The sequence below is a fragment of the Salmo salar genome, chromosome 10 (assembly GCF_965601325.2).
Source record: "Salmo salar chromosome 10, fSalSal1, whole genome shotgun sequence".
In the NCBI taxonomy this organism is placed as follows: domain Eukaryota; kingdom Metazoa; phylum Chordata; class Actinopteri; order Salmoniformes; family Salmonidae; genus Salmo; species Salmo salar.
The window spans coordinates 22,562,008-22,584,574 of record NC_138300.1 but is presented as its reverse complement, the minus strand read 5'-3'; the positions used below and the strand labels follow the sequence as shown (position 1 = coordinate 22,584,574).

The following is a 22,567-nucleotide window of genomic DNA, read 5'->3' as shown; positions in this document are numbered from 1 at the left end:
TAGAAATCAGAGCTGTCATTTTGTCGGTCACGCTTTTCCGTGTAAATGTGGCATCTTATCTAATCTCTCTGCAGGAGCTGCATCTCAATGGCCAAGACCTTCAGGGCAGTCTGCCCTGTCACCCAACTACGAAGGGCAACTGCACGCCCTGGTACGCACTTCACTCTTTACTACAAATAATAATGAGGGAGAAAAAAAAACTATTCTTTTATGTGATCGTATTATAATCAATGTAGTGACTGAGATTTGCCCTGTGTCTCCTTGCAGCAGAACAAAATGGAGGACCGTCTGGAAGAGGCCATACACGTGCTGCGTAGCCACGCTGTCCAGGGCCCGCCCAGCTTGGGGGGAGGAGCCCACTCTGACATGCACAGCCTGCTGAGCGCTGTGTCGTCTGCGCACAACGGTGGCCTGGGAGGCCTCTCTCAGGCCTTCTCCAACGCTGGCCTGGCTCTCAGCAACAGACACCCTGCCATGGTGAGCACGCCCTCTGACCTCTGGTTCCAACACTAACCCCCTGTTGTCTTACATCACTGACATTGTGATGATGCTTTTGTTGTGTTTTATCTCATGCTTTGTTCCCATTCTCCAGGGAGGAAACCATCACGAGGAGCCCACAGGCCTTCCTCCCAGCAGTACCCTGCTGCACGGTCACCACGCCTCCGGACCCCCTCAGTCCACTGGACAACCAGATGGCTTCACCAGTGAGTCACACGCACCTCTCACACACACTCATTTGCTACTCTCATCCTCCACATGATCTGTGAGCTGTGCTCCTTTTCCCTAATGTAATGTGTCAACCATGCCAAACAGATAAGATAATAGGCTACTTAATTGTTCTTTAAATCGGAAATACTGACGGGGAGGTTCCGTTCTCCTCCACAGGTCTGCCAGGAAGCGTGGCCCGCTCCACACACTCGTCCAGCGGCTCGGACATCAAGAGAGAGGACAAGGAGGACGAAGAGAACTCCTCCATCGCTGACAAGTCTGAGGACGAGAAGAAGGAAACCAAACGCATCAGAGCAAGGTAGGTGATCACCAACCATCTCATCCTGACTATTGATACTGGTAACTGTGATACAGAATGTATGCCTGTGTGTAGGGATGGGCCGTTGGTATTCGATTGACTTTTTTGAGAGAACAAATAATCTAGGCCTATTGTAATGAAAAGGTTTTGTCAAATGGTCTATGTGACATTGATACATACAAGAATAGACCATGATATTAGAAATGTGAATAAAGCAACAGTTTATATGTGTACCCCTTAAAAAGATGTACCGGCAGCCTAAACTTTTCACGCATGTAACTTATTGTCGGTCATTCAAAGCAGCACTACAGTCAGAGGCTCCACGTGTAGCAAGTGAAGTGGGAGATTTGTAGTCAATGCAAAATGGAATAACAGTTACAGGATTCAGTTGGCTAAATGAGAAGGAATAGGCTACAATAATCAACCAATAGGTTGGCTGTTGTTTCATATGAATGGAGTTGTTGTGGAGAAGGATGCGGGGAGAGCAGCGAAAGAGCCAGCTAGCAAGGCTAATTGAGGCTAACTAACTTGGTGGCTAGTGTAGCTAGCTTCTTTACATCGATTTGATGCAGTAAAGACAGACACTACCAGATGAGATGATAGACCCATTTGTTGCTGCGGTAGATTATCTATTTTGCGCAAGTTGGTTTGGCTACTTTCTCTCTCTCCCTCTGTATCGGACACAGCGGTCCGTGCTCCTCTCACGCCACTCCCCCTGTCTGTGCTTAAACAACAAGCCGAGTGCACCGCACAATCAAGTCCCCATTTGAAGTTGACATTTTTTCTTTAAAACACATGTATTTCAACTATCTGGATATCCACTTTTTCATTTATATTTATTAGTGGAAGGCAAGTCAGAGGTAACGCAGTGTTATGGCCATATTTCTTTGTGTGCTGTAGACTATTTTATCCCACATAGGTGGAAATTTTGTTAAATTCTGTTACGCAAACAAATACAAGGATAAACACATGACATTAGCCCCCATTTTATATGCTCAATTACCACTGTTAGTTAGCTGTATTCGTTGAGTTGGTCACTTCATTTCCAGCTAGTTGTGTAATGCCCTCCCCTCATGTCCCATTGTTTTCAGAAAGGAGGCGCTGACCCTCCAGATCCTCTCTGGCCTCTCAGGCCTGTCAGACCCGGGAGATGAGTAAGTCTCGCCATCCATAGACTGTAAAGCTTTGTGTGCTGAAGCCACACAATTGGGGAGCCAACATTGTATAGCGACGTCCACTGTTCTGCAAAGCTCCCCACATACATTTTAATTTGGTTTGATGGTATAGACGTAGTGGTTGACAAAGTGACATTGAATAGCATAATGGTAAAAGTTAACATTTCCAATCTATGTGGGATAAAAGTCATTATTGTTTATCTATTTACCAAATGGAATAGTCCTTATTATCCATTACACTGAAACTGTTAACTTATTTTTCTAGTCTTGAGTGAATTAATGTTTTCTATTCGGATCAATTGTATGCCTATTAACCTGTTTAATAATATATCTGGAGCTTCCTTTTTAATACATTTACTTTCAGAACTACATAACTTCCTGGTGCTACCCAGGATTCTTTTAGAATGACAGCTAAATGCTTAGGCATCTATGCTTTGCATGTTTTGCTGAGGTGCAGCTGGCACATGCGGCCCAACTCTTTGAAAGTCTAGTTGCTTGGTTTGTGAGTGTCGCCCTCCCGTGGCTTCATTCCTCTCCGTGTCTTCCGCCTTCTAGTCCAGAGGATGAGGATGACGAGGACCTTCCTCCTGAGGTAAAGGTAGAGCGTGAGAAAGAGCGGCGAGTGGCCAACAACGCCCGCGAGCGGCTGCGAGTGCGAGACATCAACGAGGCTTTCAAGGAGCTGGGCCGCATGTGCCAGCTGCACCTCAGCAACGACAAACCTCAGACCAAACTGCTCATCCTGCATCAAGCCGTCAACGTCATTCTCAACCTGGAGCAGCAAGTCAGAGGTAACGCGGTGTGACCATATTTGTTTGTGCATTTGTTTTAATGCGTTGACCTCGGTATTACTTTGTCCCCTGTCTTTCCTCAGGGACCGAAGGACCCAACAGAATATTTCATCCAGCTGTTTTTCAGACCAGAAAAATCCGTTTTATGCATATTTTTTAAAGGATTAAATAGGTTTGGAGCACAATGGAAAGTTGGATAACTAACTTGTATGCAATGTAAACTCATCTTCTCTCCTTTCACCTCTTCAGAACGCAACCTGAACCCTAAAGCAGCGTGTCTGAAGCGGCGGGAGGAGGAGAAGGTGTCTGGGGGGGTGGGGGACTCCCCCATGCAGCTCTCAGGAGGCCACCCCGGCATGGGGGGAGACGGCCATAACCCAGTCAGTCATATGTAATACCAGGTAGGTACCTCTTCATCCGTCAATAATTGTAGTACTTTTGAGTTGATCACTTCACCAAAATTCAAGTTTGGAAGACTAACACTGTTGTATTTTCTTTTGCAGATCTATTGGAATTCCCTTGGCTCTCGGAAGATGTGGTCTTAATCTCTTCTTCCACCCATTCTTCTCAGTGTGTGTGTGTGTGTGTGTGTGTGTGTGTGTGTGTGTGTGTGTGTGTGTGTGTGTGTGTGTACACACGTATACTGATGTTTTTGTGTATTGTCAAATTCAGTTTCAAGACGCACATTCACATACCCTTATCCACACATGCATACTGCCAAAACTGACACAGCCAATTTGCCGCACTCATGACCATGACTACCAGCGCAAATGTGAACTTTTTTTTTTAGACATATTTTTTGCTTCTATAACATGATGGAACACCAGAGTAATAGTGTCCTGCCACTAATGGGACTCAACACACTGCCGAGAGGTGCTCTGTGAACGATAGAAGCCTAACAAATGACAAATTTAATCAAGGATTTGTGCCTAATTGTTACATGTTTTATGAGACATTTAAGCAAACTGCTTACAGTTGCGGAACATTTTGTTTAGGGGTTTCTTATATGTATGAGCGCACTTTTTTTCAGGTGTAGTTTTGTCATTCCCAACTTAATGGTACAGTCTTACATATGTTATGTAACCACACCCATGCAATAGAGAGGGGACATGACCTGCATGGGGGGGGGGGGCAGCAGAGTTGCAGGCCCCACCCCAGCTCTGTGGGCCCTGGGCCCGGCATGAGATGAGGGAGAAGGGAGAGGCACCTCCGCTGCCCAGTTGTCATGTTCTCAGAGTTGTAGAAAATTATTCTCCAAGGCTGTTCTTTCCATCCATAAAGAAAATAATGGTATTTCAGACTCCAGTATTGTTCCCCTCAGTGTAGGTTATTATGGAGATGCCGGTTTAACTGGCCAGGGGTAGAGGAGGGCAAAGTGCAGTTTTACAGCACAAAAAGAAGAGTAGGTTTCATCCTGCATCTCACCCCCACTCATAGGCTACTATTGAGTCCATCAAAAACTACAGAAAAGGCTTGTGGAGCTAACCAGTCACTCTGTCACATTTTCTCATGAGACTGGAGGCTTGGTTTGATGGGCAACTTATGGCTGTATTGTGTAGTGCCACCCTTTTGAGTTTTTCAAATCAATTGACCCAGTACCAACACACACCACCTATGCCCCCTAAGACACCAAACTAAATGTGGTGCTTCACCCCCTGCATTGTCATTGTTAAAAGGCTAATACTAGGTGCACATTTGCAGATGCAGGACCAACCATTGATGCCCATAATTAAATACAATCTTAATATTTGTTATAAGTTAAGTTGTCTATTCTTAAAATTGAAGCTTTGAGCATTCCCAATGAACTATCAAGCCCTCACCCTTCTGCTGTGAAGTCCTGACTATATTATTAAGATGGCTACTTAATGAGGCAAAATCTCATTTGTAAATCCACCTCATTCATTCAAAAATCCAAGGATATTATTTCAAGTGGGGCAAAATGAAATATATATATATATATATAAATAAATATATATTTTTTGTTAGTCTATACATTGTAGATTTTTTTTATAAATGACAATGTTAGTTTGAAGTTTAGAGTGTATCGTAGTTGAGCAGAAGGAAGAGATGATATTAAATGTATTTTCAAAATGAACTCCAATTGCACCGTCAACTTGCCATTGGAGAGGAAAGTTGAACAAAAACACAGGCTCAGAATATAAACAAAGACAGATGGGGTCAGTTGTAGGCTTAATTATCATGATGTATTTAGTGACTATTAAGCTGTCAGTCTTTGGTGCATACCTTTTTGATGCGATTGCTAAATTTGATAAAGGTACAGTGGCCTAAGATATTGTTCCTGTGTAAAAAAAAAAAAAAATTGTGTAAGGAAGTGTGTTTTGTCTGTTACCCAGATGAATTATTTATTTTCAAATGGGAATGTGTGGATGGAGTTGACGCCTCTTGACTGTCCTATTGAAGTGTTCTTACTGAATGGTAGTGTCACTTCACAAGTAAACATCTACGGAGACAGGCTCTGTCTCGAACAGTAATTATGCAACTGGTTTTGAATGTACCATTCAAATGTGGATTGCCTTCATTTTCAAGTATGTATCCAGGTTTTGTCAGTCGGTTCAATGTTATTTTATCTTCATTTCAAACGTTCCGTTCTACTCTCTGCACTCATCCATGTGGTCATCAATGTGCAGCTATGCTAGAGTGACCTGACATGTTATTTTGGAGGCAGGAGTTTGTGTTTGTGTGTAAGATGTAGGATGGTCTGAAAATACAACAGTGTTAATTCCTGTGATAAGTTATTATCATGGCCTCAGACATGGTATAGCAGCACCATCTAACCACAGGGGCAGAAATGTGCATTGTTACCTGTTGGTCATAGTATTGAGAAGGATTTAAGTTTACTTTGTAAAAAAAGAGGGGAAAAGAAAAATACAGTTTCAAATCAATAGTGTGGCCTTTTCATTCTCAAGACTAAAGATGTCATTATTGGAGAGTGATGCCTTATCAGTGCCTGAACTTGTATTTTCATAACTATAAAGACAGTTTTCTCTTTTTAACCATAACATTTCATGTATCGCCAGGAGTAGAGGTACATCGGATGACCCCCGCCCCCCCTTCAATTTTCAGGAAGAAGTTGGGAATGGGAGAAGAAAAAAAATATGGGCGCTTTTTCAGTGTATCTAGTTAAATAAACATTAAAACGTTATGTATATCGCTTAGTTACTTTTTATATTTTTTTACTGATTTGACCATCTGTCCAAACTACTGTTAAGTTGTGGCCGTGGGGTCAGGTTCCTGGTTTTGTTTGTTTCTGTTTGCCCCCCCCCCCAATATTGATAAACCACTCAACACTACTGGGTTCTAAGATGCTGGTTTCTGCCCTTGTGATTTGCTTTTTGAAGCACCTCAATGTCAATATATGGCTTCAGCTTTGAAGTGGGGGGGATGTGTTATTTTGAGCCTTGATAACTGGAGCTTCTTGTCATATTACAACTTACAAAATTTGTCTGTGTAAAAAAAGGGGCGCGCAGCAGTGATGCTATATTTAGTCATTTATGACCATTTCCTTTGCTTTGAGACTTCTTTCTTATTTCTGATTGCCAGCTCATTATTGACTTTGACAGAGACTTCTTGTAAGAGGTATTTATGTACCTCTTCAAAGAGTTGATTTGAAGACTTGTTTCTCTACTATTACAAGGTTAAATGTGTACTAAATATACAAGATTTGTTCTGAGGGGGAAAAAATGGACTGATCTGATTTGTCATTGCTTATTCTGTGAACATCCCAAAATGACAATTCACAACCTGTATTCTGAGTTGTTGGATGGGGGGGGAAAGATGGAGGGTCTATTTTCTGTGTCTCTTGACCTGAATATTGACACTGGCCCTGTTTGAATACTTATAAGTGCATCCACCCCTCCTTGCTCAATGACATGACTGGATAGTGTGAAGTGTATTGTCAACCTGTTAAAATGTGCTATATGAATAACTTTTTGATTTCATTTGGTATATGACAGCAAACCTTTCTTTTCCTAACCACTTCTTTCAGATCAAATCAAATGTATTTATAAAGCCCTTTTTATTATTTTTTTTATTTTTTTTACATCCGATCATAGATCAATTCAAGGAGGAGGGAAATACTTTTTATGTATTCAAATGGGGCTACTCACTCACTGCTACAGAGCCTGGCATCTTACACTTGCAGTGAGGACACAATCAAGATTGAGCAGTGTCTTCAGAGTGCCTCCAGTCCGTCTCCTTTATTATTTTTTATATATATAAAGTAGTTATTGAGAACTGTCCTGTATATAACAGTAATGTAGCAATAAATGTGCCATTTTTAATAACAGAATTATACCTTTTTCAATGTCTGGCTTTTGAATCTTGTATACATAAAAAAGAAAATAAAGGAAAACATTGTAATAAAGGGTTGATTTATAGCTTGGAAAATGAATGGTTTCTATCAATCTCCCATTGGTGCAGAAAGGTCTGAGAAAGTATAGCCCACAATCCCTTACTAAAGTTTTCCAAATGGTTGAATTTTGATCTTTTTGACCTCTGAAAGTAAACCTTTGATAATGATTTGGTTTACTTACCATTGGAAAGGTAGCTAAATGATGCCATCATAATAAAAACTGATGGCATTGTCAGTTTGAACCACAAATAGACAGACATAGGCCTATGATTTATAATTTATAGCCTTATCTGTAAACCAATTAAGTTAATAATAAAATACACGATTTGATGTTTAAATAATCAGGGGGGAACTAAATTGTGGTGTAACTAGCTGATGATAGAGGATTGTACAGGTAAACTCAGGCAGGTTTAGCTCTCAAACCGTGTAAGCTTGTAAATAAGATGGCCTTGATGCATAGACAAACAATATTCTGCATCCTTTTCTGCTATGAGAACATTATTTTATCCTATTTGGAAATAGTGATTTTCAGTTTTGTAGCTTTTTTAAAAAACCGGCATTACAACGGACAGTCCTGAGGAGGTCCTGAGACTTTCTGGGGGGTTCCACTAGTTACTACAGCCACAAAGTCAAAATTGGCGTTATCGTAAAAGTTCATGAAAACAAACGTTTGCTTTTTGGTCTTAATTTAATGTTAGCAGTGTAGTCAAGGTTAGGATCAGGTTTAGGATTAAAATCAGATTTTAAGAAAATACATTTTAGCAATGTTCGGGGTTTACAACTTTTGTGGCTGTGGTAATTAGTGACGACCGTGCTTGAGGGGGAAGGTCAGAATCTTCTTATAGCTCAATCAGTGTTCAGAATGGTGCAAGTGCTAAACAAGTTGATTGGGGCTAAGTACATTGCCATCGCCAGGACGTGGTAAGTTCAAGTCTGTTTATCGTTTTGTGAAAATGTATTTTGACTTTTCTAAATAAATGCTGACAGGTCCATCGTGTTTTTCCACGACCCATCACTCCGTTAGCTAGCTAACAAGGCAGTGAGCTAGCAAGCTAACGTTAGCTACTGTTCTTTGCCGATCTATGATCCAAAATAGTTAGCTAACAATATCAGGCCTTTGTGTTAATTATGGCCTTATATTTACAAAATCCACCTTGTTGGAGTGTGTTTACTTTACCCCCATCCAAATCTTTGGTTTGTGTTCGTGTTGCCAGTTGTTTACAACTTGAGCCATACGTCTTATCTAGCTGGCTTACCCTTAGGGCCCAATCTCCACTTCCTTCACCATGGAGTGGAATTTAGTTAGCTACCTTACCCTTGGCCTTGATGTGTGACCGTGTGAGACTGACCCCTTTTTTCGATTTGGTAGGAATTTAGATACATTGTTGTATTGATATGCCAACCAAAATAGCCTACACCATCTCAAGTGATCTCTAGGTTGAGTGGTCAACGGGTTAAATACTGAGGGGTGGGGGGGGACTGACTTGACAGCTGTAGTGCAAACTCCTGTAGTAGATACTGGACTTCAAATATTTATCTCCCCCCCCCATGTTATCATTTGTCCAGGGTTCCCACAATGGCTGGTTGGGGGTCGGTGGGCGGAGTTGCCCTTGTCTACTTTACAGACTGGAGGCTGATCCTGGACTGGGTGCCCTATATCAACGGCAAGTTCAAGGACGACTAGAGTCAACTCTATTGCTCAGAATGGTAAGTGAACATAAAGTGAGAAAATAATTCTGGGGTGCTGTGTGTTTATTTCCAAAGCAATTTAACAATCCTTTCAAGCCTGTAGTTGTAGGCTATTGAGTGGCCAACAGATGGCACTGTCCTTAAAACTACAACTGCCATGTCCATTGGCAATCTTACAACAAAGTTACTACAAAGAACACCGTTCCCCCCCCCCCCCCCCCCCTCGGACATCACTGCATGCTTGATAGAACATCATTAATGTGGTGCACTTTTTTTTGTGGATGTGCGACGCTCCCCACCTCATTCGTCAAGAAAACAAAGGACAAATCAACGTTTATTGGTTGCGTAGACAAGTTATAAGATGTTTTTTTTTAAATGTTTTTATTCATCCTTAATTTTAACAGGGAAGACATTGAGACCTCGGTTTCTTTTACAAATGTGCCCTATACAACATTTAAAAAAATATATGTATACAGTTGAAGTCGGCAGTTTACATACACTTAGGTTGGAGTAATTAAAACTCGTTTTTCAACCACTCCACAAATTTCTTGTTAAACAAACTATAGTTTTGGCAAGTCGGTTAGGACATCTACTTTGTCCATGACACAAGTAATTTTTCCAACAATTGTTTACAGACAGATTATTTCACTTATAATTCACTGTATCACAATTCCAGTGGGTAAGAAGTTTACATGCACTAAGTTGACTGTGCCTTTAAACAGATTACCTGTAGTTCTATATCAAGGCCTGCCTTCAAACTCAGTGTCTCTTTGCTTGACATGGGAAAATCAAAAGAAATCAGCCAAGACCGCACAAAAAATATTGTAGACCTCCACAAGTTTGGTACATCCTTGGGAGCAATTCCCAAAAGCCTGAAGGTACCACGTTCATCTGTACAAACAATAGTACGCAAGTATAAACACCATGGGACCACGCAGCCATCATACTGCTCAGGAAGGAGACGCATTCTGTCTCCTAGAGATGAACGTACCTTGATGCAAAAAGTGCAAATCAATCCCAGAACAAAAGCAAAGGACCTTGTGAAGATGCTGGAGGAAACGGGTACAAAAGTATCTATATCCACAGGAAAACAAGTCCTATATCTACATAACCTGAAAGGCCGCTCAGCAAGGAAGAAGCCACTGCTCCAAAACCGCCATAAAAAAGCCAGACTATGGTTTGCAACTGCACATGGGGGCAAATATCATACTTTTTGGAGCAATGTCCTTTGGTCTGATGAAACAAAAATAGAACTGTTTGGCCATAATGACCATCGTTATGTTTGGAGGAAAAGGGGGGTGGCTTGCAAGCCGAAGAACACCATCCCAACTGTGAAGCACGGGGATGGCAGCATCATGTTGTGGGGGTGCTTTGCTGCAGGAGGGACTGGTGCACTTCACAAAATAGATGGCATCATGAGGGAGGAAAATGATGTGTATATATTGAAGCAACATCTCAAGACATCAGTCAGGAAGTTAAAGCTTGGTCACAAATGGGTCTTCCAAATGGACAATGACACCAAGCATACTTCCAAAGGTGTGGCAAAATGGCTTAAGGACAACAAAATCAAGGTATTGGAGTGGCCATCACAAAGCCCTGACCTCAATCCTATAGAAAATGAGTGGGCAGAACTGAAAAAGCTTGTGCGGCGAGCAAGGAGGCCTACAAACCTGACTCAGTTACACCAGCTCTGTCAGGAGGAATGGGCCAAAATTCACCCAACTTATTGTGGGACGCTTGTGGAAGGCTACCCAAAACGTTTGACCCAAGTTAAACAATTTAAAGGCAATGCTACCAAATATTAATTGAGTGTATGTAAACTTCTGACCCATTAGCAATGTGATGAAAGAAATAAAAGCTGAAATAAATCTCTCTACTATTATTCTGACATTTCACATTCATAAAATAAAGTGGTGATCCTAACTGACCTAAGACGGGGCATTTTTACTAGGATTAAATGTCAGGAATTGTGAAAAACTGAGTTTAAATGTATTTGGCTAAGGTGTATGTAAACTTCCCACTTCAACTGTATATACATACAGTACCAGTCAAAAGTTGACATACCTACTCATTCCATTTTTAATTTTACTATTTTCTACATTGTACAATAATAGTGAAGACATCAAAACTTTGAAATAACACGCATGGAATCATATTTTATATTTGAGATTCTTCAAAGTAGGCACCCTTTGCCTTGACAGCTTTGCACACTCTTGGCATTCTCTCAACCAGCTTCATGAGGTAGTCCCCTGGAATGCAATTCAATTAACAGCTGTGCCTTGTTAATTTGTGGAATTTCTTTCCTAATTGCATTTGAGCCAAGCAGTTAACCCACTGTTCCTAGGCTGTCATTGAAAATAAGAATTTGTTCTTAACTGACTTGCCTAGTTAAATAAAGATAAAATAAAACAATATTAACCTAATTGACACAGAGTAAAAAGGGAGCCGGTGCAGAATAAAAACATTCATCCCGTTTGCAACAAGGCACTAAAGTAATACTGCAAAAAATGTGGTAAAGCAATTCACTTTTTGTCCTAAATACAAGGTGCTATGTTTGGGACAAATCCAATACAACACATTACTGAGTACCACTCTCCATATTTTCAAGCAAAGTGGTGTCTGCATTATGTTATGAGTACGCTTGTAATTGTTAAGAACTGGGGAGTTTTTCAGAATGGGAAAGAAACAGAATGAAGCTAAGCACAGGCAAAGTCTTTGAACCTTTCAGCAGGACAACAACCTAAAACACAAGGCCAAACCTACACTGGAGTTGCTTACCAAGAAGACAGTGAATGTTCTTGAGTGGCCGAGTTAGTTTTGACTTACAGTGCATTCGGAAAGTATTCAGACCCCTTTTTCCACATTTTGTTACATTTACAGCCTTATTCTAAAATTGATGAGGAAAAAAATAATTTAATCCATCTGCACACAATACCTCATAATGATGGGGTGAAAACAACAGGTTTTTAGAAATGTTTGCTAATTTATTAAAAATAAAAACCAGTTACCTTATTTACATCAGTATTCAGATCCTTTGCTATAAGACTCAAAATTGAGCTCCGGTGCATCCTGTTTCCATTGATCATCCTTGAGATGTTTCTACAACTTGATTGGAGTCTACGTGTGGTACATTTAAATTGATTGGACATCATTTGGAAAGGCACACACCTGTCTACAGTGCATTCGGAAAGTATTCAGACCCCTTGATATTTTCCACATTACAGGTCCCACAGTTGACCAGTACAGGAATTGTCCGTAGAGCTCCGAAACAGGATTGTGTCGAGGCACAGATCTGGGGAAGGGTACCAAAACATTTCTGCAGCATTGAAGGTCCCCAAGAACACAGTGGCCTCCATCAATCAAATGTATTTATAAAGCCCTTTTTACATCAGCTGATGTCAGTGCTATACAGAAACCCAGCCTAAAACCCCAAACAGCAATCAATGCAGATGCACAGTGGCTAGGAAAAATTCCCTAGAAAAGGCAGGAACCTAGGATGAAACATAGAGAGGAACCAGGCTCTTAGGGGTGGTCAGTCCTCTTCTGGCTGTGCTAGGTGGAGATTATAAGAGTACATGGCCATTAAGGCCAGATTGTTCTTCAAGATGTTCAAACGTTCATAGATGACCAGCAGGGTTGTAGAGGGTGCAACTGGTCAGTACCTCGAGTAAATGTCAGTTGGCTTTTTATAGCCAAGCATTCAGAGGTCAAGACAGCAGGTGCGGTAGAGAGTCGAAAACAGCAGGTCCGGGACAAGGTAGCACGTCCGGTGAACAGGTCAGGGTTCCATAGGCAGAACAGTTGAAACTGGAGCAGCAGCACGACCAGGTGTTCTGGGGACAGCCAGGAGTCCTCAGGCCAGGTAGTTGTGCTAGGGCTCAGGTCCTCTGGGAGGGTGAGAGGGAAGAAGTTTGGAACCACTAAGACTTTTCCTAGAGCTGGCCGCCTGGGCCAAACTGAGCAATCGGGGGAGAAAGGCCTTGGTCAGGGAGGTGACCAAGAACCCGATGGGCACTCTGACACAGCTCCAGAGTTCCTCTGTGGAGATGGGAGAACATTCAGGAAAGAAAATCATCTCTGCAGCACTCCACCAATCAGGGCTTTATGGTATAGTGGCCAAACGGAAGCCACTCCTCAGTAAAAGCCACATGACAGCCCACTTGGTGTTTGGGAAAAAAGGCACCTAAAGACTCTGACCATGAGAAACAAGGTTCTCTGGTCTCATGAAACCAAGATTGAACTATTTGGCCTGAATGCCAAGTGTCACATCTGGAGGAAACCTGGCAGAATCCTTACGGTGAAGCATGGTGGTGGCAGCATCATGCTATGGGGATGTTTTTCAGTGGCAGGGACTAGGAGACTTGTCAGGATCGAGGGAAAGATGAATGGATCGAAGTACAGAAAGATCCCTGATGAAAACCTGCTCCAGCCAAGACAATGCAGGAGTGGCTTCGGGCCAAGTCTTTGAATGTCCTTGAGTGGCCCAGCCAGAGCCCGGACTTGAACCCGATCGAACATCTCTGGAGAGACCTGAAAATAGCTGTGCAGCGATGCTCCTCATCCAACCTGACAGAGTTTAAGAGGATCTGCAGAGAAGAATGGGAGAAACTCTCCAAATACAGATGTGCCAAGCTTGTAGTGTCATACCCAAGAAGACTCGAGGCTGTAATCGCTGCCAAAGGTGCTTCAACAAAGTACTGAGTAAAGGGTCTGAATACTTGTGATATTTCAGTTTTTTTTAAAATACATTTTGCAAAAAATAAAATTGTTTTTGCTTTGTCTTTATCGGGTATTGTGTGTAGATAGATGAGGGGGGGGAATTATTTAATCCATTTTAGATTAAGGCTGTAATGTAATTTTTTTTAAGTCAAGGGGTCAGACTACTTTCCAATTGCAAAGTAAATCTACTTGAAAATGTATGGCAAGACCTGAAAATGGTGCAATGGTCAACAACCAATTTGACAGAGCTTGAAGAATTTTGGAAAGAATACTGGGCAAATGTTGCACAATCCTGGTGTGGACAATTCTTAGACTTACCCAGAAGAGTCACAGTTGTAATCACTGACAAATGCATTTCTACAAAGTATTGACTCACGGGTGTCATTTTCAATAAATTGTGCTAAATTTTCAAAAAATATGTTTTCACTTTGTCATTATAGGGTAATGTGTGTGTAGATGGGTGAGGGGGGGGAAAAATATATATAATTCATCCATAAAAATATTTAATCCATTTTGAATTCAGGTTGTAACACAACAAGATGTGGAATATGTCAATGAGTATGCATACTTGCTGAATGCACTTTATATACACAAGATGGATTTACACAAGCTGTACTAGGAATGGTATGTACAGTGGTATATAAATAAATATACGTTGTGTAACTAAAATGCAATGTACAGTAGTAGAAATATTAGAATGAGCTGTTTACAATACAGTATTTAAATACATAGTATAAAACCCCAGTAACAATGCCCATGGGGCAACAGTAGCGCGGTTTCTGCTGTGGATTCCAACTTTAACAACAACTTACAATTTTCAGTCGTCCCCTAAGGATATGCTAGCGAATGAATGAATAAAGAATTATATTTGTGTAATATTACTGCTAATGACTGAGTGTTTGTCTGTCTGCAGGACTACGACTTGGAGATGGGCATGGGTGGAGTGCTTGCGCTTTCTGCGTTGGCTAAAGTGGGATGACCCGACACAGGGCTTGTAGGGGTTTGCACAAAAGGATGTCATCTTAGCTTGAATGCTGTTTTGTTATTTAATGTGAATAAATGTCATTTACTTACTGTCTTTGTCATTATTCTACACATTGACAATCATTCAAAATATGTTAATGCAGCGTTTGAGTGGCTAACTCGTTGATACGATTGTGTGAAAGTTATTTTGAGAACTTCCCAAAATATTTATTAATGCGTAAAGTATTTTACCAATAGATTCAATTGGTTGAAAAATGCTTGTAAATATGTTTTTATTTTGTTTAACATTACTGAAGTGAAGTTAACATTCATACCGCATCAAATAAGAGTAGGCATTATATCCTCCAAATAAGGACATGCTACAACCATTTCAATGGAATTGCAAATAATTGGTTAGCCAGTCACTGAGAGAAACTGGTCATTTGTAAAATATTGTCTATAAAAATGTATTTGACACTCTACGTTGTCCAACTGAAATACAAAGTGGTATTAATTAACAACCACTAGCAACCACTGTTACAGTTTAATGACTCATTTTACGCTTCCTTGCTACATAATACACATGTGGGCTGGTCTGAAGAGTCAGAAATATAGTAACTGAAATGTCACATGCAACTATCATAAAGGATACATTGTCTTGCGTTTCTTGTTGGATACATTGACTATTTGAAACACACAGGGCGACTTTGTTTCAAACCCCCATTGATATCCATTATTAACAATCAGGTTTAATCTGGGGGCGATTCTGTTTTTGCGCGGATGTCTTTCATTTTTCTCATTGAAGGGGGAGGGGAGTGAAAGGAGGGGAGAAGGGATTTAACACAGACCGAAAGGGAGAAACCTAGATATTATGCGAGATGGACAAAAACGAGTAAGTACCCTACACAAAGTAATACCCATCTATATTTCTGATATTGCTGTCTTTGGCATTAAATGTGTTGTTTTAGGAATGCATTGTTGCAAAATACTATTTTGTCATCGATGAAAGGTTTCGTGTGGGAGGCGTTTCGGTGGTCTCGAGTGTATCCGCAAACCATTGAACTGTAGGTAGTGTTCAGGGATTCCAAATGTAGTTACACACTTCTTATTGGTGTTGCAGTTTAACTTTTCTTAATAGCGATGCATTTCTTTTTTCAAAATAGGACGAGCAATTCGTTTGGTAAGGAATTCGTGAGATAGATTAGTAATTAGTTCTCTAAATAGAGAATTGTTTTATACCGAATATTTCAAACAAGTAATGTAATTAATGTAGCCATCTCAACCTATGAAGCGCCTGCCTACTTTGTCCATTCATAGAAAGCATTATGTAAACGACTGAATGACAAGTGAGTTTTGCCGTGATAAAAAGGACTCACGGCGTTCTCGAATTTCACCTATGTGAAACTTTGCCTGAATAATCTCCTTTGTTGATGTTGATTGGTAATCTATACATATTTTGGGGATAGGCTATATTATAATGCACTACTTTTGGAGCGTTCGCGTCGGCTACCGCGCGCGTCAAACCAATGATTTATCGGATCAGGATTCAATAATGCGATGTTGGCGACGGTCCAATGTGTTGCGGATGCAGCCCTCATTGCCCTGTTGAGGTAGGCAGTGATATGGCTAAAGGTTACGGCGGAGCGATATGCTGCCGTCTACGACAAAGAGCTGCGATACATCGGGAGGGAGATCCCATGAGTAGTGTTGGAGCCCTCTGTCACTAATGGACGGAGTCATTGTATAAAACACGAAATGTTACCCCAAATATAAAAACGCCAGCTAAGAGAATCACTGAACACTTCACAGGAGAACATGGAGAAGAAAAGGTGGGAATGCTTGGCTCTCCCCAAGGGCTGGCAGATCGAAGAAGTGACCAGAAAGTCGGGTTTGTCTGCGGGAAAAAGCGATGTCTATTATTTTAGGTAACGTTACTGAGAAAGAGGAGGGTGTGCTCAGGCGAATGTGGTCTACGGGCGGTATTACAAGGGGGTTGGGGCTCTGGGTTTACTTGGAGGGGGGTGACCTGGAGACAGAAAGTCGGGGAGGGGAGTAGCCGATATTACTCTTCTATTTGTGGCATCAGGGTAACTAGGCCACCTCTCAGCGTAGTTCTACATAATTGTTGGATAAGGATCTCGGTAACCAATGTTTAGCGGATGTAGGCCTAAGAACCTGTCAACCTAATTATGGTTAGTTACAAATAGCCTAGCCTCATTGAAAGTCCTTACAATAGCTTTATCATTTTTATTTGACCAGAGGAACTAACTATTAAATAGTCGACTAGCCGATTGTTTAATAGCCACAGAGGAAGAAACATCAAACCACAATTTGTTATTTTTTAGGCTAGGTGAGGGGAAGCGGGTCGGTTGTATAGTTTGTGGCAGGCTACCATATACCGCATTTTGATTCTGTGGTGTGATGCACGCACCGTATTTTCAAGTGAATTGTGTCAATTTATGATGTTGAAAGCAAGTGCAAGATTTTTTTTGTTGCATTAATTATCAGAAAGCACGGATGTTTCCATAGTTTGGTCAATCATACAAAGTTTGAAATGTTTTAGAAAATCCTAATTCATCACAAATAAACAGTGCATCAATAGGCTACGTATCTGAGATATAACTGGTTATTATAGCAGAGTATGCATTTCTATTGCTGATTTATCAACGCCTTTGTCCACGGATTAAGATCTAGGTGAAATGGGCCCTGCCGTTATGCTGACAACTAACTAGGCAGTAGAAGGCGACCAGCCGCTACAATTCATTCTGAAACAATGTTTCCAATCGAACGTTCGAAATGTTGCAACATTTATTGCTCTTGATTGCCCATGTTATATTGTATCCCAGTAGTTTATCCCTACACTACCACTTCGGGAACATGTTAGTAAGGTCATTTATCTGAAACTATTGTATACGTTTAATGGCGAATTGGTTATACATTTGGGAATATACAATACATTAACATGTATTCTACTGCTTAAATAGTTTATTATACAATTGGTAAATTGTTTTGTTGTTAAATAAATAAAATGCTTATGCAAAGACTCATTGTTTACACATGAATTCCATATGAATAGTAAATCCTTGGCTGTGTTGGTTCTTGCATGATATCTTGTTTAACATCTACTCTGTCACCGTTTTTTTTTCCAGCTTAAAACTTGTTTGTTGCAGAGTTTGCCTGTCTGTCTCTGTCTGTTTGCAGCTTTCCTGATCTACAGAAAACTGCCAAAATAAAGGAAACCGGAACATAAATTGTCGTAATAGGGCGTAGGGCCACCATGAGCCAGAACCACTTCGATGCACTATGGCACAGATTCTAAGTGTCTGGAAGTCTATTGGAGGGACGTGACACCATTCTTCCACAATAAATAACACATTTGGTGTTTTGTTGACGGTGGTGGAAAATGCTGTCTCAGGTGTTGCTCTAGAATCTCCCATAAGTGTTCAATTGGGTTCAGTTCTGGTGACTGAGACAGCCATAGCATATGGCTTAAATCGTTTTTATGCTCATCAAACCATTGAGTGACCACTCGTGCCCTGTGGATGGGGGCATTGTCATCCTATGGGGGCATAACCATGGTAGTCGAAATAATGGCCTGTCCAACCTTTTTACACATGACCCTAAGCATTATGGGATGTTAATTGCTTAATTAACTCAGGAACCACACCTGTGTAGAAGCACCCGCTTTCAATATACTTTGTATCCCTAATTTACTCAAGTATTTCCATTATTTTGTCAGTTACCTTACCTGTATCTATCTCTCTACTTTTCCCTTCTTGCTATCCCCTGGTCAGTTGTCCATAGCCTAACACTGTGGTCTGTTGTCGTCCCCCCACACCTAGTCCAACCGGGAAAAAGTTTCGGAGCAAGCCTCAGCTGGCTCGTTACCTTGGCAACCAGATGGACCTCAGCTCCTTCGACTTCCGCACGGGGAAGATGCTCATGAGTAAACTGAACAAGAACAGGCAGAGACTGCGCTATGACAACAACAATCAGACCAAGGTGAGAGGGTTGTCTTCTGAAGTAATATTTCTAGACACTTTGGACAAACTCTTCTCAATGACTGCACCCTTATTTGCTGTCAAACCAGCCGTTAGAAGAAAAAAGAATGCAGAATAACGTGTTTGAAGACTTTTCTCCCAGGTGCTAAGGATAACCCACATATCTAATATTATCTAGTATTTCAGGAACAGCACTGTGGCAACATAATGTTGGTTGTCACTGTCGGCTGTTTCTTTGTGCGTCTTCAAGGGCAAGCCAGACCTGAACACATCGCTCCCCGTCAGACAGACTGCTTCCATCTTTAAGCAACCTGTCACCAAGGTTACCAACCACCCTAGCAACAAAGTCAAGACAGATCCACAGAAAGCCGTCGACCAGCCGAGACAGGTGAACACAGCCATTAGCCTGTCTGCTGTGTAATGTAAACTACAGTTACATTGAGTTATATGCTTTTATTCCTGAAGCTAATTTTGACTAATGAGACCAAATCTAAATGAATTTGTATTTGTTTTTTGTTTTGTCCACAGCTTTTCTGGGAGAAGAAGCTTGGTGGTCTCGATGCCTTTGACATCGCAGAGGAGCTAGTGAAGACAATGGACCTGCCTAAAGGTCTTCAAGGTAAGAGTCCCGTGTGGCTATGCTCTACCAACTGGGGTCCCGTGTGGCTCAGTTGGTAGAGCAAGGCACTTGATACCCCAGGTTTGTGGGTTTGATTCCCACAGGGCACCAGTACGGGGGGAAAAAGTATGAAAATGTATGCACTCTCTACTGTAAGTCGGATAAGAGCGTCTGCTAAATGAATGAAATATAAGAGAGAGAGAGACAAGTATGATCCCCATTTCCTGTTATTTTTTAATGTCTTCTCACTACTGGGATTGTGAACACCTGTCTGTCTTCCAGGTGTTGGACCTGGATGTACAGACAAGACTCTACTGTCAGCGATAGCCAGCGCCCTGCACACCAGTGCAGCCCCCATCACCGGTCAGCTGTCTGCAGCCGTGGAGAAGAACCCAGGGGTGTGGCTCAACACATCGCAGCCCCTTTGCAAGGCCTTCATTGTCACTGACGAGGACATCAGGTAGGCTACACACAGGAGTGTACACTAGATCTGTGGAGTCCTATCAGTGCCGAAAGTATTGACATCTGTGAATTTCTGACGTCATTTAATGAATATATAAATTGAATAACTGAATACATTAATGGAATTGTATTTTGAACATTATGACACAATGCTGATTTTTCCCTTGCTATTTTCATCTCAGTCCATATCTCTAAATGTTTTGGTGTGTTATCGGCTCATGGTGAGTGCAGGAAGCAGGAGGAGCTGGTGTACAGTGTGAGGAAGAAGCTGGAGGAGGCTCTAATGGCAGACATGTTGGCTCATGTGGAGGAAGCAGCCAGCGAGGGCGACTCACTCGAGGAGGACAACGACGACATGGAGACTGTATAGCAGAGGTAGGCTACTGTTCAAAGGTGTCAGTATTGTTGGGAGAGATGGAGACCCGCACACTGTCAAAAGAGGAATAAATCCAAAACTGAGGATTCAATATAGATGTTTGTCACTGATGATGGCTTGATGCCGAAACGTTTTAATTTCTGCACTTTTCTGCACAATGAACAATCATGATGCCCAATAAAACCTCTGTATTTAAGCCTCCGTTTTGGATGTATTCCTCTTTTTATTTTGTTTTACAGTGTCTGTCTCTTCCAGTATTCTCGTTTTGATACCTACGCCCCTGGAACAGACACTGTTTGGTTTAAAGGACCTTTAAAGAGTGCTGACGGCCTCCTTTTGTTGAAAATAAAATTGTTCAGGCTTGTGCAGCATTTATGGATTTCCCACAGTTTCTCAATAGATGTCAGTATTTTAATTTCAGAGCTGCAAAGCATGCCACCCAAGGGATGACACATTTTTAATATGATTTACTGTCTCCATTTGTTTTGCCATATCAACAAATCTCTTCCTCTCTCTCCTCTCTTCCAGGGTGATGGGGAGTTAGAGTAGTCTGGATGGGTTTTTCAACACCTTATCACAGGACCATGAAACCAGGGGAACCCTGTACCAATCCAACCAAAGAACTGCCCACTTTCCTCCTCCTACCCCTCTGAAGCTTTACGTACCTACCTACTGCCCAACTCGCCCGCTGGTTGGGCTCTTCTGGCTCCAGCACTAAGAAAGGACTTGGACTGAGCCATTCTGAATCAAATCATTTAGCTAATAATCAATCTTTCTTTTGAAAAAGAGAGCATCAAATAACTTTGACAGCACAGAGTGAAAGGAGAGCGATTTACATACAGTATGACAAATTCAGTGTTCAATGATGTAGTTTTATTTTTTACAAGACATTGTATGGATTTTCTGAATGTGAGTTATGTTGTGACAATCATGTCAACCCCCCCCCCCCAAAAAACCAACTACTTTTTAAATCTATTTGGAGATTTTCAATTAGTAGTGAATGCTGTTTTTCTTTCTGGGTTTCTAATGCACTCCATGGGGATCGATGGACCATAGTGTAAGGGTACTTTGGTTCAGTTTACAGGGCTATGTGAGAGAGGCTTTGATGAGCGGGAACAATATACTTGCCCAAATGATGCACTCCAAAGCATGTGTTATAGTCACAGGACGGAGTATTAGTGAAAAATGATTGAATCGTTTCTCAAGGAAATGTTCTTGTCATTGTAATGTAGTCCATTCAAACCCCTTACCAAGTATTGACCAAAGATGGTTCATGTGATTTTGGAAAGTCTTGCAGTATTCTACTGTAGTTCTTTTGTTATAGCCTCATATCCAGCTTCTCAATAGCTAGTGATGTTTCCACATGACACTGAGTTATGAGTGAAGTCATACTGAACATGGTTAAAATGGGTACAATGGTGTAGAAGTGACTTCGACCCTTCTCTCCTGCATTGTGTAGATTTTATTCATTTTAACACTCATTGTGATCACTGAAGTTGTTGGCTAGAAACAGCAACGCTATACCAATGCATGTTTGTCCCCATGGCCATGCTTCAGTCAACATGTTTTTAAAATGTTTCCAATAATGGGTCAAAGCCATCACAACACTTGCTGCCTCCATGTTATCTAGTGCACTGGGTGCCAGACAGAGTAAACTAAGCAGATTTTGTTTTAATAAAAATTAAGTGCTGGACTCAATCCGCATCGTGGAAGATCTGTGTTGAATTTAAAGGTAATTTTTTTGACATTCCGTCGACATATGCAGCGTTTACCATGAATGCAGTCTTTTAAATGCCTTTTTGGGGCAGCAGGTAGCCTAGTGGTTAGAGCGTTGGGCCAGTAACCGAAAGGTTGCTGGATCGAATCCCCGAGCTGACAAGGTAAAAATCTGTCGTTCTGCCCCTGAACAAGGCAGTTAACCCACCGTTCCCCAGTAGGCCTTGCCTACTTAAATAAAGATTCCTTTTTTTTTAAGTCAAAAGAAATTATCGAGCTATAGTGCGGATTTTCCACGATGTAGATTAAATCCAGCCCAATGATTCTCAGTGTTGAGAAAACGAATTGCGCTTTCTACATATACCCACATTTCTCAAAGTTTGTATGAATTGTCAAGCTCAATAAGATCCCTATCCCACATCAGCAGGCTGAACTGAATTTTATGTTACTGAATAAAATGTATCGGTATATCAACAGTAATGCGGTTTCATTTTTCCTTTGTCAGTTTTTGTCTCTTTTGATGAGCCATACTTGATACTGCCATGTCTTGTATCTTCTGACTACTACAGGTGTTCAACAGTGCTGAGAAGGCCACCACAGCTTGGGGTTAACTGCTGCTGTGAATGAGACCGTAGAAGAGAAGTGCTTGTAAATCCT

At 41.3% G+C, this 22,567-nt stretch overlaps 2 protein-coding genes across 11 annotated transcripts in view; both read left to right on the top strand.

The window, feature by feature from the left end:
• tcf3b (transcription factor 3b) overlaps nucleotides 1-14,847 on the top strand; it is a 31,884-nt gene extending 17,037 nt beyond the window's left edge. For 8 of the 9 annotated variants that reach the window (XM_014216370.3, XM_014216372.3, XM_014216368.3 and 5 more), the window contains 10 exons: nucleotides 75-151; nucleotides 268-477; nucleotides 593-704; nucleotides 886-1,027; nucleotides 2,119-2,181; nucleotides 2,758-2,993; nucleotides 3,243-3,394; nucleotides 3,497-8,286; nucleotides 8,932-9,072; nucleotides 14,687-14,847. In XM_014216370.3, coding sequence (XP_014071845.1) covers nucleotides 75-151; nucleotides 268-477; nucleotides 593-704; nucleotides 886-1,027; nucleotides 2,119-2,181; nucleotides 2,758-2,993; nucleotides 3,243-3,388 — 986 coding nt within the window. In that variant the 3' untranslated portion in view covers nucleotides 3,389-3,394; nucleotides 3,497-8,286; nucleotides 8,932-9,072; nucleotides 14,687-14,847. The remainder of the gene's footprint in view (nucleotides 1-74; nucleotides 152-267; nucleotides 478-592; nucleotides 705-885; nucleotides 1,028-2,118; nucleotides 2,182-2,757; nucleotides 2,994-3,242; nucleotides 3,395-3,496; nucleotides 8,287-8,931; nucleotides 9,073-14,686) is intronic. The other variant, XM_014216369.3, reaches the window with a different exon arrangement.
• Nucleotides 14,848-15,469: 622 nt separating this feature from the next.
• On the top strand, nucleotides 15,470-22,390 carry LOC106613771 (methyl-CpG-binding domain protein 3). 2 transcript variants are annotated; one of them, XM_014216367.3, is made up of 7 exons: nucleotides 15,470-15,628; nucleotides 18,579-18,738; nucleotides 18,988-19,125; nucleotides 19,266-19,356; nucleotides 19,639-19,816; nucleotides 20,050-20,193; nucleotides 20,723-22,390. In XM_014216367.3, exons 1-6 carry the CDS (start codon nucleotides 15,615-15,617, stop codon nucleotides 20,186-20,188), a joined length of 720 nt encoding a protein of 239 aa, XP_014071842.1. In that variant the 5' UTR covers nucleotides 15,470-15,614; the 3' UTR covers nucleotides 20,189-20,193; nucleotides 20,723-22,390. The 2 variants fall into 2 exon arrangements, with proteins under 2 accessions (XP_014071842.1, XP_014071841.1); XM_014216366.3 differs by lacking the exon at nucleotides 15,470-15,628 and adding an exon at nucleotides 15,715-16,661.
• Nucleotides 22,391-22,567: the final 177 nt, after the last annotated feature.

What these genes read in the sequence shown, in the direction of transcription:
- LOC106613771 (XM_014216366.3), top strand. Translation starts at nt 16,552, where the DNA reads ATGGAGAAGAAAAGGTGGGAATGCTTGGCTCTCCCCAAGGGCTGGCAG. An exon ending in ACAACAACAATCAGACCAAG is followed by an intron (nt 18,739 to 18,987) that starts GTGAGAGGGTTG and finishes TGCGTCTTCAAG; the next exon opens with GGCAAGCCAGACCTGAACAC. An exon ending in GTCACTGACGAGGACATCAG is followed by an intron (nt 19,817 to 20,049) that starts GTAGGCTACACA and finishes TGGTGAGTGCAG; the next exon opens with GAAGCAGGAGGAGCTGGTGT.